At 40.1% G+C, this 15,963-nt stretch overlaps 1 protein-coding gene across 2 annotated transcripts in view; it reads left to right on the top strand.

Moving 5' to 3' along the window:
• The window catches only part of cpne5a (copine Va), a gene marked incomplete at both ends in the record, with an annotated part of 60,504 nt that overhangs the window by 30,333 nt on the left and 14,208 nt on the right, over positions 1–15,963 (top strand). For both annotated transcript variants that reach the window (XM_079272826.1, XM_079272825.1), the window contains 7 exons: positions 85–148; positions 3,748–3,851; positions 4,060–4,164; positions 6,285–6,326; positions 6,598–6,673; positions 8,749–8,802; positions 9,389–9,450. In XM_079272826.1, coding sequence (XP_079128952.1) covers positions 85–148; positions 3,748–3,851; positions 4,060–4,164; positions 6,285–6,326; positions 6,598–6,673; positions 8,749–8,802; positions 9,389–9,450 — 507 coding nt within the window. The remainder of the gene's footprint in view (positions 1–84; positions 149–3,747; positions 3,852–4,059; positions 4,165–6,284; positions 6,327–6,597; positions 6,674–8,748; positions 8,803–9,388; positions 9,451–15,963) is intronic.

Below are 15,963 nucleotides of genomic sequence, written 5' to 3'. Positions count from 1 at the left end.
AACAATGTGATCGAATGGATCTTCATCATTGTGCTGTCTACAATATTTGCTGTAAGAGTGAATGATTTGTATTTGTTTTCACAGTGGCATACCTGGGAAGAAATGTGGGACCATTATCCTGTCTGCTGAGGAGCTGGGAAACTGCAGAGTAAGTTTAAATAGTTTTAACCCTTATATATTTGCTCACAACGTGGGTTTCATAATAAATGTTTTGCACTGTTCACTGATCTAATTTGAATTGGGCCCTTTAACAACGGCACACTGAAGTTCAGTCGAACATATTGAGCGTAACTGATTGTGGCATGTCACTGTGAAATGGTTTGAGACACAGGGAAATGGTGCATTTTGTGTACGTCCTGTAATGCATATAGTGAGTGAAGTGGCTTGTTTAATAGCCTTGGCTTCAGTTAGATATATTATGTCGTAACAGCCCCCATTAAACCAGCAGGATACGCCATGTCTCTTTGCAATTACGTTTGTCAAATTGAAATTGTAAACATAGTGAATATGCTATGAGTTTGAATGCCATTTAATGAGCTTGCTTTCAATCCCATCACTGAAGCAGACTTCTCCTCCGATGTGTTGTGTTGGAATCCATAAATCTGTGTTAATAACCTGTGTCCACTGATACCCATTGGCTTTCTCTCTGCACTGCTAAATGAAGATAGTAATCTCAATATACTGCTGCCAGTGGAAGTATCAAGACTTATTGACCGGAACAACTGGCCTCCCTCGGAGGCTATAAACAAGTCTTTGATCAGCAACTACCGTGTGGATGTTTTACGATATCCTAACGCATGTCGGCATCTAATGGTTCAAAGCTTTGTAACTTCCAGTCATACATGTTGAGTAAAAAGCACGTATGGTTTCACAGTTGTTGTACCTGACTTTGAGGACGTTTTATGGATAGCACCATTTATTTCCTGATAAACAATCCCCGATTAGAGTGAAACAGATAAGCCATGCTCAAAATAAAACTGCCATGCTCAAAATAAAACTGCCATGCCTTTACATTACTGATTTGGTTGTTGCTGGATTGAAGCCTGCACAGTCATTGAGGGGCTGCTGTGAGTCACCAGGTGCAGTGGTTCTGCAATGATGATGGTTAGCATCATCACTGCAAAGCACCACTTCAAGAAGGGTTTTGTAATATAAATGCAAATGATCATAACTGGTACAAATTACCATTTCCTTTCTCCCAGACTCCATTAGACACAGACATGCCACTCCAGACCTGCCCTGTTTACACAGAATTATTGACCCTGAAAAGAAAAACCTCATGTTTTAAGAAAGAATAGGGTACTGAGAGAAAATGCATACTATAATGGAATCATCTGAAGACCCTGCTGTGAGAACAAGTCCCACACCTGTGAGTTAGAGCAGTTTGGAATTGCTACCATCCATTTGGATGGTGTTTATTCTATAATCCACATGTGACCAATAAATGGCAGCAGCTGAGTTGCTGCCTCGCCTGAGGAAAACACTGCAAATCTTGTTTGGGGAAACTAAAACCAGCAGAGTGGGATTCGACTGGGGAAGTTCTCCAGGGATTGTTAACCGCTAGGTTGGTTGGCTCACCTTCGTGGTGGATTTGCCAGGTATCATTAGAGATAGCGACAGCCTCTGCATGGATCAAATACTTTCTCTTGGCTATCGCTAACTCTGGCACATGTAACATGCTGAGCAGCAGCTGGCTCTCTCAGTTCATCCTCTCAGTCCAGCTGCAGCTCAGGCTGATTTAAATCTAAGTAAAACACACAACACTTTACATCGGACAGAGATTGTTTTAATTTCTGCCTGTTCAAGTATGATTCAGTTCATATAAAGATGTACTGTTCTTCCATGTCTTTCTCCCGACTGTATGTATAGTATTTACCCACCAGCTCACCATTCGCTTTCCTATACTCATCAACAAGCCCAATTAACTTTTTGGATTGTATGATGTAATTATTTTTTGTGTATATATAAAACTGCTCCTCACATTGATAGAAATCCTTCACCCAAGTCCTCATTTCAGGTATTGCTTCGTATTCCTTTGAAAGACCAGTCTTACTCAAGTGACAGCGTGCATTGCTCTAACACTTAACCCATGCAGCGATGCCTTTGGGGAACAGGGAAATGGAAAAGAGGATACAGACTGCACTCAGTATTCCCCTGCTGCTCTTAAACCTCAGTGGTTGAAATTAATGTTCTGCCATATTTTCCACACTTAATGAGAAAACACAGCAAGGCACCAAAGTGGGTATGTGTTATCCGTGCCTAATGAAGGCTTAAGGCACGCTGTTGCCATGATAGTGTAATTGCAGAGGCCGTGTCAGAGTAAAGCAGGACAGTTATTGGATGCCTCTATTTTTAAGGGTTTGGATGACTGACCTTAGCTAAAATCCCAAAACAAGCCACAATGGGAACATGCCAAATTAGATGTTCTTGTTCTTGTGCCACTCTACTGATGAGCTTGACTTTCTTCAAGCACAGTGGATGGCAGCTTTGCTGATTCATATCCAAAAAAATAAAAAAAATATTCCCTACCTATATTGTAGAAGTGATACCGTAGAAACACAGAAATTAACTGAAAATGACAGTTTGTAAAGAAAATACAATACACAATAGCCCTGCTTAATTTACCGGTAATCACCTGTTTTAATCGGCTCTTTACTTTACTTTCATCTTAACAGCTCCACAGTGTTGCACGGACACATGAAGTGTGATTGGACAATTAGACATTATTGTACAATTAGACATTGTACAAATGGTGATAATCAAATTAGCTACATTTTTAGGACAATCCATGTAGGGACATCCATCTTTTTCTGAGCATTTGCATCAGAGGCTGGTCTGGGTCCTGTCCAAGGCATTAAGTGATGTGATGGGGGTTAGTGAGGCATAGCACATCACACTGATCTGGGTCAAAGCAATCGATGGAAACCCAGTGCATCACCATGCTGATTCAGGTCTAATAGCTGCACTTTAAAATCTAAAAGCAGCTCTTCTTTCTGCCAGATGAAGGCCCCAAAATATCTTCTTGCATCACATCTCATGCTTTAAAATATGACAGTTAGACACTCGACTTGCATCTACGGTATGCTAAAGGTCTAACAACTTTTTTTAAAGTCTTACACAGCATTGAGGTAAAAGCGGTCAGTTATGCAGAACACTTTGCAGAGTTTCTATTGATATTGATATTGTTTACCTGTCCAGACTGTGCCAGCTATGCTTCATTATTATATAACGCAGACTAATATCTTGGCCACAGGGAGACTATCTGGAACCAAGACCATTTTAGGGCATTTTCATTGTCCTTGTAATGGCAGCGCACATTGAAATGCTGCCTAAATGAATATAATTATTCCAGCCTTTCTAACGTATCATTAGCTGCACTCACACCCCGCACATCCTTTTTGTACGCAGCCTCCTCCTCCTCCATATGCAGGGTTTAGAATCCATTTATTTACTTCCGTATGGTCTCACTGTTGTTATGCAGGAGTAGCACAATAAGAGAAATGCTGATGACTGAATGCATTTGCAGATTTTTTGGAAACGAGCATCCACTGGCTGGTTTCACTCTCCTCTAATTAGGATTCAGTCAGCACTTTGCTTTTATCTGGTGCTTCAGTGCTTTTATATCTTGGCACACAGCATGTATAAATAAACAACAGGAGGCAAATAGAGGCAGAAGCATGGATTTGCAATGTCCTTTAGTTTTAGTTTTTTCATCTCTCTGAGTCTGTTATTTTCCTTTGTCTGTAGGATTACGCCACCATGCAATTCTGTGCCAACAAACTAGACAAAAAGGACTTCTTTGGAAAGTCGGACCCCTTCATGGTCTTCTACAGAAGCAATGAGGATGGCACGTGAGTTTGTCTCCTGCCTTTTCTTCTCAGTGGGTATTCCATTGTAGCCTATCAAAGACAGGTAGGGGGGCGTGGAGATCAAAGACTCATCGGCATTGAGATAAATTCCTGCAGGCATGGTCTCGAAAGCAAAGTTGTATCACTGGGTTGGTTTTTCTTAGAGATTTGTCTTGTAGGATTTTAAATCTCCATCGACCTGCGTCTCCAGGTTCACCATCTGCCACAAGACTGAAGTGGTGAAGAACACGCTGAACCCTGTGTGGCAGCCCTTCTCCATCCCTGTCAGAGCGCTCTGCAACGGAGACTATGACCGGTAAGATGAATGATGTTGTACAGTAAATTGTTCTGTACACTATACACATACTCAGACGGAGTGCGGAGCATTTCAATATGCTGTGTAGTTTTTTCAATATGGTTTAATGTAGAGAGAGAGAGAGAGAGAGAGAGAGAGAGAGAGAGAGAGAGAGAGAGAGATGAAAGTGTGCAGACCCAGGCAGCCATGAGAGTGTGTAGAAGTCAAACCTCGCCCTCTCCACCATGCTGGGTTCTTCACTTCGATCCTGGCTCTCGTCACCTGCCTGGAGAAGCTAATTGGGTCAGACAGATGGAGTGGAAGCATGAAAGAAGACTGACTCCCTTTGAGGATTTTGATGGCGAGATAAATCTTCAGCAACTTTGGGGCCTCTCTGACATTTCCTGTGAAATAAAACTTCTACACAGCAGAGCCACTGCCAATTTCATTATTTTGATTTACTGCTTCTCAGCAAATCAAATTTAAACTCTGTTAAAAATATATTATATATACAATGCAGACTTCCCCGATTTAAGCCAAAGACACGCAACACATTTCCTGTACATAGAGTAGACAGCAATAACATGACACCATGGGATAACAGAATAATAATATTTGATCAATTATTGCACCAGAAAAACCTAGAAAAAGGACAGACTACACATACACTCAAGAGTTAAAACTCAAGGATCCCATTCACACAGTTAGAAGAGACGGGAGTTGAGACGTAGTCTTCTGGAGGACAAGATCCAGATCCGAGATGTCTAGAAGGACCAGATGGGACAGAAGAGAGAGGTCCTAGGATGGCCGATGCTGCAGTGCACAAACACCTTATGTTTTCTTCCTCGTATTTCCTCCGTGCCCATCTTTTACCTGTAAATCTAAGGCAGTTTAGTTTATGTGGACTCTGAGTCACGTCTTCGGCCTCATTTGAATTTGTCAAATCTCATGTAATCATCTGGCTTTAATAGCAATCAGAGAGTGAAATCTCTTCTATTTGCATTAAAACATGCAGCGGGTGCAGAAACCGAAATTAGATTGATCCAGGAACAAATTCTCTGTATCGTCACCAGTACATTTGATCGTGTCGTAGTGCTGCTCACAACCATGATCATCAGTTGCAAGAACATTACATTTGAGAAAATTGATGTTGACTGACGCATCATTGGGGAATTATCTTCCGAGTGTCAAAACACATTTGTTTTTCAGTCAAGAGTACAAGGAAGATTTGATCGTTCTCTCACTCTTACTCTGAAATCTGAATATCTGTTCTCTTCTGGATGTTTGCAGTATTTACAGGTTCTCTATAAGACATTCATAACTTTAATATAGCAGCGAACAGCTTTTTGATTGGCTTCGTCACAAATTAATGTGATAATTCTTGCCTTATTTCTCTCTGCACTACATGGATCTCACACGTTCGTTGTAAAAGGGGAAACACATGAAGTGCAGACAGAATGAGTTCAGGTCAGGATGACAGGGCAGAGCCCTCCAGCACCTTGCCTCCTCCTGGACTCAGAGACGCATGATTGACAGCTGCTGATGGGGGGGGGGGGAGACATTGATCTTTCCATCAGATAAAGAATAAAAGAGGAATTAATTTCCTCTTTCTGAGTGAATTATCTCAGGCTTACTTATTTGGATTCTTGCCTTCCAACTTATTTCAGGAACTTGCTAAATATGCTCCCTCCCAAGAGGTTAGTTTTCTATCTTTGGCTTGTGCAGGGAAATGCTTTACCCAAACTCCTGGCAATAACCTCAAAGTCTCTCTTCTGTGAGAAACATAAACGAGTAAAGAAGTTATTAAATCCATGATGGCAGTTTAGCAACCGGCTCTGAAAAGCTTTTTTGAATGCAAGACTGACAGAAACTCGGCTGTGTGGAATAGGTATTGGTCTCAGTCTAGGTTGAGTGATTACCTGATGAATGTAAAAACACATCTTGTTTGCTGACACAGAGCAGGCTCTCTCTCTGGTTGATTTATTTCAGCTTTCACAAACAATTAATGAGCTTAAAAAGCTTTTTCTGTAAGGTCATTTCAGAAAGGCTCTCTGGGAAGTTTCCCCTCAAGGACATGAGGTGGTTCACATGCTACATAAATGTGCTCAACACTTTGTCCTCTCCTTTGATGTGTTTTCCAGGACAATCAAAGTGGAGGTGTATGACTGGGACAGAGACGGGAGGTAATGGTTGCATACACAACAGCATTTACAGAACAGCGATAATTCATAGAATTTATAAATTCTTCCACATGTCTTGCTCACTGTCTCCATATTTCTCCTTTAACTATAATTACATTTTCATTCACATTCACAATATTGTCTGTTTCTTTTTCATTAACAATTGACTATTTGATTCCATCTGTGCGTCAGTGGTTGTTACTTTAATCTTCTCCCTCTCAGGGTTGCATCTGAGTGAACATTGTATCATGCAGGTTTTGTCTCTTTTCTGCAGCCACGATTTCATCGGTGAACTCACCACCAGCTATAAAGAGCTATGTCGAGGTCAGAACCAGTCAAGCGTCTACGAGGTGAGTGGAGATAAAGAGAGTCCATACTGATAGTGTTAATAACTGACCTCTGTTTAAAACTTCTTTTTTTTTATCTCAGGAATGTGTCCAGAATGTTGCCCTAAATCTTGTATTTTAGTATTACTATTGGGTGCTGGGGGGACTCATTTTGGTGGCTTAAGGAAAGAACAGGGCCAGTGAAAAGAGGGAGTGGGCTGTGAGTAGATGGGGATAGGTGAGGAGAGACATAATGAGAAAGAGAGATTAGTAAGTAGCATGCAGAGTTGCCCTTTCACACTGCTGATATGGCAGAAGAAGGCGTATCCATTACCCTTCACCAAACCTTGCTGTATTCTAATTAGAAAATGAAACACAGCAGTTTCTTCATCCACTCTTTGCCAGGTCAGTGCACTTGAATCAATTTCAAAATGTGGTCAAAAACGACATGAAGCCACCTTATCACAGTTGACAAATAAATAATTTGAATAGGTCACCAGTCGAGGTGTTTGACTCTTGGCAGATTCCTGTGTGCTTTACCTGACAGGAAACAGGGCCTGCAAACATCAGATCTGTGATGCAAGATGACAGCAGGCTAATGCCAACAGAGGCTGATGTAATTGAAGGTGATGTCTGTATGACATAATGTGAACCTGGCAGTGATGACCGCGGTGCTATAAGCCATCATCTGTCTTGAGGAGTAGCATCAGAAGCCACAGAGGCAGAACAGAAGAGAGAGGGAGAGTGGGATACATTTTGCTTTATTGTACATCACAGTTTCCTTCAGGCTTGTGCTTTATGTTTGTGTGCAGATCCATAGAATAAGCAGCAGAGATTTTAAATTGTGATTGCTCAGTGTTGCGCACATGTTTCTGCCTGCAGGATCCAAAAGTGGCATTAATTTAAAGAGGCGACGTGTAATGCCAACTATGAACTACAGCAGGGTGAGAATACCGGTACTTAAAATTCGACGAAACTCTGAGAGCCACTTTAACTTATAAAAATACACTTCAACACAACACTTTCAAAATTTACTTCAGCACACACCCACTGAGCCGGATAATGAGTGAGAGCTGCTGCTCAGCAAGCTTACCCAGTAATGTTAGCACAAAGGCTAACCCAATAGCACAAAACACACCCTCTGAGCCGAAAAACAACAGACTAATCGAACTGAAATTGCAACAGATACTTGAGTTCATATAATTGTGGCTTGTAAGACAGTTGTTTATTTATTCTTATCTTACAAAAAAAAAAAAAGCCAAGAGAGCTTGTAGACCACCCCGTCCGGAGAAGAGCATGTGGCGGTTCCGGGAGACGGACCAAATTCAGCCAGCACAAACCCCAGCGCTGAGAGTCGCAGTGCTCGCTGCATCTAACCTTTGAAACGTCAGCAACAAAAAGTTTGCTGATCCGGTGGGGAGTCGGGACAGTCTCCCGGGATCAGATCCCGCTGTTGGGGTTTACACCATTGGCTGAGTTCGAGCTCACTGCTTACTGAAGGTCCATGTCCATGGGGAGGACGAAACAAAAAATGAAGTTGTTTTCTCGTTTCTGCCACTTTGGATTTAATCGAATAAACAAAGTATCAAAACGCACACAGACTCAGGGAAGCTATACTCCTCATGTTTGATTGAGGGCAGACTGGACGTTGATAATGTTATTTCATTGAAATAAAAAACGTTTTAAACTTCTTAAAATTCTGGCCATTTCTTACACATGTAATGGCTCATAATCAGCTTGTCTTGCTTATCACTCACGTTTGTCTGTTTTCCCTACATTACATTTCATCATTATTTATCACAAGTTAATGGTTGGGACAGACATAATGCGTCCCACCATCCCCAAGCTTGGTAAAATGTAAAATGTACAGCACAGTGTAGGTGCTGAATAATCTGTATCTTGCTGCGGGGCATGATCAATGCTATCTCATTCTCACCTACTACAGTTATTGGATTCAGTCCCTATGCTCCATTACCCTTACAGATATGGAGTAGGAGGACAACAATGTTTTTATTACATGCCCAAGGGGGGGATAAAAAGAATTGAGCTGCAAGTTTGTATTATCATCATCCTTCTTTTCTACTCTGCCTTCATACCAGGTGGTGAATGCCAAGAAGAAAATAAAGAAAAAGAGATACATCAACTCTGGGACGGTGAGAGATAAGAGCAAAGCTCCTGGTGCCCCCCCCCCTCCCCCCCGACCCTGCTTTGCTTCTGTATTCATCAGGAAGTTTCCTCTAAGTGGATTGTATGAGGCAGTTCAGGTCTGTTAAATGTTTTTGTTCCAGTCTCGGGGCTTGTGATCCAGACAGTGAATTTAAGTAGATCAGAAAACAGTCTCGTGGCCTGAAACAGGTTGAATAACCAAGTCCATAGTAATGCATAAAGGGACTCTTGTCTGTCCTATTAGTGAAGAGTAGTGATGGGTGTTTATAGATGAGCCTGAGCTTTTGTTACTGCCTGAGTACTTTGGCTGCTCTCTCTGTATGCGATGACTCTGTAATTAAAATCCGCGGCCTGTTTTCCATTACACTGATCATCCATCAGTGGTCTGCCACACTGATGTTCTCTCAGTGATTGTCATACTAATATGCTGCCCCGGCGTCAAAACCATTCAGCGTGGATAAGTCATTTTGTGGGTGGTTAGCTCAGAGGTCAGTGTTAATGTGTAGATTGGTAGATTTAGCTTTCCTTAATTAGCAAGCATGAGATAATGTAGTTGGACCTTTTTTCCCACAGGTGTCCTTGTTGTCATTCAATGTGGAGTCAGAGCACACCTTCCTGGATTACATCAAAGGAGGGTGAGTCTAATGCCTAAGCCAATCATGGTCCAGTCTGTAACTCACGGAAGTGTCATGTAACTTAAAAACCTCCACTGCAAACACACGGAGAATCGTCTTCTCAGTTAAATAGGATACATCGTGTTTTCAGTCATTAAAATATTGAAATATAAAAAATATCGCAAGTTATTATTCCAGCCAGAGTTGATTTGTTAGTCTTAAAACATGTCAGGAGAGGATCTTTTATTCATTTATTTAGCATTTTTAATAATGCCTGCTGTGACATCTTGAAAAACAACTGGTTACATTTGTGCTTCTGGTCAACGTATGTAACAACAAACATTTCAGCAACATTGAAAATGACAGAGACGGAGAATTGGACACGTGGAGATTCTTCATGCCACGTTCATGTTGTATTTGAGTTGTGAGTAATGAGTCTACAACTTGCTCTGATATATTTCACGTGGCACTTAATAATACGGAAGTGCCTGAAAACTAAACAGATCTTGATGCTTCACATTGGCCAAACACCGACGTTAAATGTAACTAAACACAGATTTGATGAATATTAAGCTTCTCATGGAAAATGATTCTAATTGTCATACGACCAACTCTGTGATCATGCAACCAATTCAATGATGTGAACGCTTGCAAGTTCCTCTCATGGGAATCTGTCCCATTGATCCCATGAGACGTGAACACGCCATTAGACCATCCCAGTGTGATGATGGGTGATTTCCATTCCAAAATCGATATAATGTGTTCTGTTGCTGTATTACAGGAAGCCGCTGTGGCTGACCAAAAGCTCCACTAGCAGCTTCGATGAAATAGTACGACACTGAACAAACTGTATATACCTAGAGGCAATGAGAGAACTCTTTGTGTAGTTGCTTCTTACAAAGATACAATTTGAACTGTGTCGCCTCCCTCAGCTGATTACAGCGAGTAATATATTCAGCGCTCTGATAGTGCTGTTAGCTCTGTGAGTGCTCTGGGTAATCAATGTAGTCCTGTTCTTTGATTTGGAAATAGCCATGTTGTTATTTATGAATGATTCTTTATTTCGTTACCACATGAAATTGGCCAAATCCGACTCCTCGGATTACATGGTCAACTATTTGGAGTCAACCCGATCAACTAGTTCGCTAAAAGTGGCCACGGCAGCACAGAGGACATAAGTGTGTGTCGTGGGCTTTGAAAACATGTCATCGCTGTGACTAATCATTGAAATAAGGTGGAAAATCAGTACCGTGAGATTTAATACAGTAGATTTAAATGCATTCCGTGGGCTCCCCCTGACTCATCCTCTTTCCAATCTTCCCTCCTGCTCATTGCAGCACCGGCCCACATTTTCTGGTACCATTGACTGCGGTTACTCAGTGGCCTGGAAGTTTCCTCGTGTGAGTAAAGTGTGGCCCCAAAGGAGACGATGTCCACATTCTATATTGTCGATGAATATGAATGACCATGATAAAATATGGAGAAGATCTGAGAGCTTAATTAAAGGCGGACAACCTGTCACATATGGAGATGTTTCTCAGTGGATCAGTGGCTGCCCTGGTTTTAGTTTTCTGCTGCTTCGCTACCAATGGCTGAGTGTCCCAGGTCTGTCCTGTTGGCTCTGCAGCTCACACTAATAGACACACACAGACTCACATGCACTCAAGGTATAGTGTGTTCATCCTTAGTTTTACTACCTGTTTGCTTTTCATTTAGTTGTTTCTTTAGACAGACAATAAGTCCAAATCACACTGTACTTCATTCAGATTCATATTGCAGTTAATGGGGTTTTTTCAGCTTTTTGTTGGTGCATTTTAACATAATTTCATATTCAGACAAACACTCCAAGTTCTATACAACCCAAATGTGAGCGCCGGGATTGGCTGGTACTGGGGCATGTATACACAGTATTCCCACCATTATTCTTGCTTTAATTGGGTGCAGACGTATATCTGTCTGATATTTGGAAGGAAGGAAGCTCAAAGAGAGGTGAAAGATACTGTACATGAGATTTAGTATATTAATAAATGTCTGTCATCAGTTTGTCCCAAATGAGCCGTTAAAATAACCGGTTCGATACTCGGCTGCACCGTGTCCTGTGTCGAAGTGTCCCTGAGCAACACACTGTACCCCTAACTGCTCCCCGGGCGCCTGTCATTGGCAGCCCACTGCTCCCTATATATACAGGGATGGGTCAAATGCAGAGAATCATTTCCCCACTGTGGGACTAATAAAGGAATGTTTCTTCTTTCTTTCTTCTTCTTCTTCTAAACAGGTAATTGTCTTTAAAAACACCACATTTTACCATTGTATTGGATTTTGCTTTCATATATGAAATGAAATTCCCTAAACCGATAAATAGCTACAGCAACTCATCGAAAGAAATATCACAAGACACAGAGTAGAGTTGAATGTGTTTCCTCAGATGGCAACATCTTGTTTCTTAAATATCGAGGGAAATTCACCATCACTAACCTCTTCATCAAAGATATCACCAAAAATTCTGCCGAAATTTCTGGCAGATGGCCTCACAAATAGCTGGCAAAAATTGCTTTATTGTTATGCACAATACACCAGATGTAGTAATCCAACATAAGATACCATTGACATCATTACATTAGACCTGTTTCAAGCACTTAGAACTTACCATCTCTTGTTGGTTACCTGCTGTGTGTGTTTCCATTGAAGTAATATTTTAAGTTAAGATACGCCTTTATTGGTCCCCACAGGGGACGTAGTTGAGACAATACTACTGCTGGAGTTATTCGACAGAAGGCTCGCCTTCTGTTTAATGGTAAACAAGTAAACATTGTGTATTGAAAGACGAATCCCCTGAGAACTGCTCTTCCCAGGAGAACAACTTGGACTGAACCCAAAATAGAAAGTAAACCAAAACAAGTATCTATTTGACTTATTTTCATCTTTATAATGGTTCTTAAGCCAATTTATTCTGATGGTGTTGACAGGAATTGACTCGAATTATGATTATGATTAGAATAATGTAAAATCACCACACAATTAAACTTCCTTGTCGCTTTAATGTGAGAACTCTAAAATCAGATTCAAACTGAACTCTCAACTCAGTCTGAAGCTTGAAACAGCTTTTTATCCGTCATGTTAAAGAGTAATCTTCACATGAAGCTGTTTCAGACAGAAATGAGAGCGAGATTACCCCATGAATTAATGTGACTCAGAATGGACAGTGGATTGTGGTACTTCATCTTTTTGTTACAGACATTTAGAGATGTTAAAAGTTCACCCAGTTCTTTGATGTGGTTTCAGTGCCGTGCTTGGAAGACTATTACTTTAAAAACACTCATGTAAAAAAAAAAAAACGAAATCCCTGAAAGAAAATTCTCTCTCACTCATATTCTCTCTTGAGGTATTTTAAATCATCATGAAAGACTTCTGTGCCTTCTGTTGTTATTTTCGCCCTAATGTTTTCTCTGAAAAGTGCTCTCAACGATGGGAGTCCTTGTGTATTAAAAGTCTCATAAGGAGCAGCAGAGATAAGAATTTACTGGAAGATGCCACCTAAAACATGACAGCTTGGGATTCAGAAATGTGACTTTGTGCTATCTCCGGCTCTATATGCTTTATATGTATTTATTGTGATCATTAGACTGTGCTGTCAAAGTCATTTGAGATATTGATCTCAATATTCTACATGCAGGAGACTTAAGGCATTAGCTTTTGTCATTATGTTAACTAGATGACCTACACCCACAGCACACTGTTTTCAGTTTAAAATGAACTCACACACTCATTGTAATTGATTCGAATTTCAATGATTCAAACTTGTGTTTCATTATTAATGAATTCCTATGTTCATTGACTTTCTCATTAGCCTATATTGTATGTCAAGATTTGACTGATGAAACACCAAATCACGGTCTTGTATCTGTTTCTTCCAAGAACTTGTTTCAGTGTTCCCTGCTATTTGGTTTTGAAAAACAATATGAAGATATTTGGTATGTTGGAGGACATTGATGAGTCATTGTTACGGCACATATCATCTTGTTCTTTCTGGATAAAAGCCAGGAATCATCTGACTCAAAGGTCGTTCAACAAGATCATAGAAATGGTGATATTAAAACTCAGTAAAAAGTCTACAACATATATACAGTACATGTCCAAGTTACACGTACAATACTTGTAGTCAAGTAAAGAAGGAGCAAAGAGTAGCACATAGATAAATGTACGATATAGAGAATCACTGAAATTAATGAAGTTTTGTTTGTTTGTGGATTCAAACCCAACTGATAATTTGTCCTGTAGGATTTTTAGCTGAACTTCTCAATCCATTTACTCCGAATATTACATTTTTCTCCTTAAAAAAGACTGATGGGTAGACTTACACTCAGCTTCCAATGTATTCGGTACAGCTGTGTAACATTCGTTCATTTTAATGCAACAGCCACAAAACAAATACGTCTTTTATGAAGGTGATCATTTTTGAGCAGTGTTGATTCCACTTTGTGATATTTTGGAGGGTGCATTTCGTGATGCTCCAGTCAGTCAGATGAATCCAGAAGCCCTCTACGAGCTGAAACATTTGTTAATATGATTTGACATGCAAAGACTGTATCTGATTTATGAGTGTGCAGCTTTCCCCTCCTTCCTTTATGTTATTTGCCAGCATATGTGTGCACTTTCCTTCCTATGGTAACGAAGAGAACTGCAAAGACATAATTTCACCACATCAAGTCTCCACAATCATAAACAACCTGATTTATCAAATAGCAAAAAGCTAAATAAAAGTACTGAACAGATTTCTCTGGATTGAACAGATTGCGTGACAGACCGATGAAGAAAATAAACAAGATTACTAGAGCTGGCATTGGATATACGAAACAATGAGCGTGCTGCTTATCCATGATGGGATTCAGATGAACTGTGTCCATGGAAAATGAAACACTAGGCCGTGTTTAACTGAAGAGAGTTCGGGAAAAGTAGCTGCTGTTTTTGACAATTAAAGTGGAAAACCTTCAGGCAACTTTGAGCTCTTATTAGTCTTTACAGGTAGAGCCTATTCTCCACTGAACATTCATCAAGATAGGTTTATAGAATAGCCCGACTGTCTCAAAGGACTTCCCAACACCCACATTATGAAAGTAATAAACTCCTGCATGACCGTAACCCTTCAGTTGACTCAGAAAAGCTCATTAGAAACAATTAGATTTGCCCCACTGGGACGGTCAAACATGCAGTGAAGGCTGAGAATGGTGCAAAAGATTGTTTCATCTCATCACAAGATGTATGCTGTTTTATTTGGCTGTTTTGCAATCGAGGAAACAAGAAGTTCACATTATCACCAAGCTGGAAAAATGAGATGTTAGCAGTCTGAACAAACACACGTATATAAGACATCACAGATCCCGAACTCAAAATAGATAAAACATTTACTGTAATACATCTTCACTGTGTCCTGATCTTAAATTGACATGAGCGAACAATTGTCTTACTCAATTGAAAATTGATGTGCAGTTGGGAAGTTTCTACTCATTCACAAATGTTTCTAGACAAACACAAGTTGCTAAATATTTTTCAATCAGACTCAGATTTCATTATATTCTGCGGGAACTAAATTTGCAATTCATGGGTTCTGGCACACTGTTTTTCCAATGGACTGCTGGGTTTTGATTTGGCATCTGTATTGCTGTAGTCGGGTGAAAAAGATGACTTTTCTTCAAATCATATATACAAATGTATAAAAATAGCAACTGGGAAAAAAAGCTGAGCCTGAATGTCTGCCAAACCTAATGAAGCCTACATCAGGCTACACCTGATCCAAAGACCCAGATTTGATCTTTTAGATTTCTTTTATTGATTTCTTTCCTTTCATAAATGTTTGCTTTACTGCTCCCTTTCTAACAGGTCATAACTAAAATTATGCATTTTAGATGATTTCCTGAAGCAGAGGGTAAAAAAAGCAATTTCTTCTCCAGACACACCATCACATCCTGACTGGTTTCACAGTGAATTGGTTTTTCATAAATTTTCATTAACGTTCAACTGGGGCAGAGATATCGTCAAACAGAGGTAATTAAAGTCCAAAAGCCACATGCTGCTCTGATTCTGAGAGGCTCATGAAAGATTTATATTCATTTCATTGCATGTTGAAATATTTCTTTTTAAATTAAATCTGCAGTGTGATCGGCCGTGTAATGTGTGGCGTCTCTGTTGTGTGGAGATCATATTAAGGTTTAATAGTTTCATCCCAAAAATATCTTGTTGTCCTGATATGGGAGATGGTGATGCATTTTCATTTTATTTCTTCTAGGTTTGCTTTGTGGTCAGACTGCAGAGTGGTATTTTATTTTATTTTCTTTGTCTTCTTCTTTTACTGACGTTTTATTCTTTAAAATTGGGAAATATTTCTCCAATCTTCTGCCGCTTTATATTTGACTGCATGCTTAGTGGTTTGTTATGTGTTCACTTTGCAAAAATACAGGAAAGAGAAGGTATTGATGTTAAAAGATTCTCGGTAGGTGTTGTGCATTCGTGTTTCATTCAGACATCGACCCATTGTTG

Source organism: Melanostigma gelatinosum (genome assembly GCF_949748355.1).
Source record: "Melanostigma gelatinosum genome assembly, chromosome: 8".
NCBI classification, from domain to species: Eukaryota; Metazoa; Chordata; class Actinopteri; order Perciformes; family Zoarcidae; genus Melanostigma; species Melanostigma gelatinosum.
The sequence above is the reverse complement of the archived record's forward strand: the minus strand, read 5'-3'. Positions and strand labels throughout refer to the sequence as shown.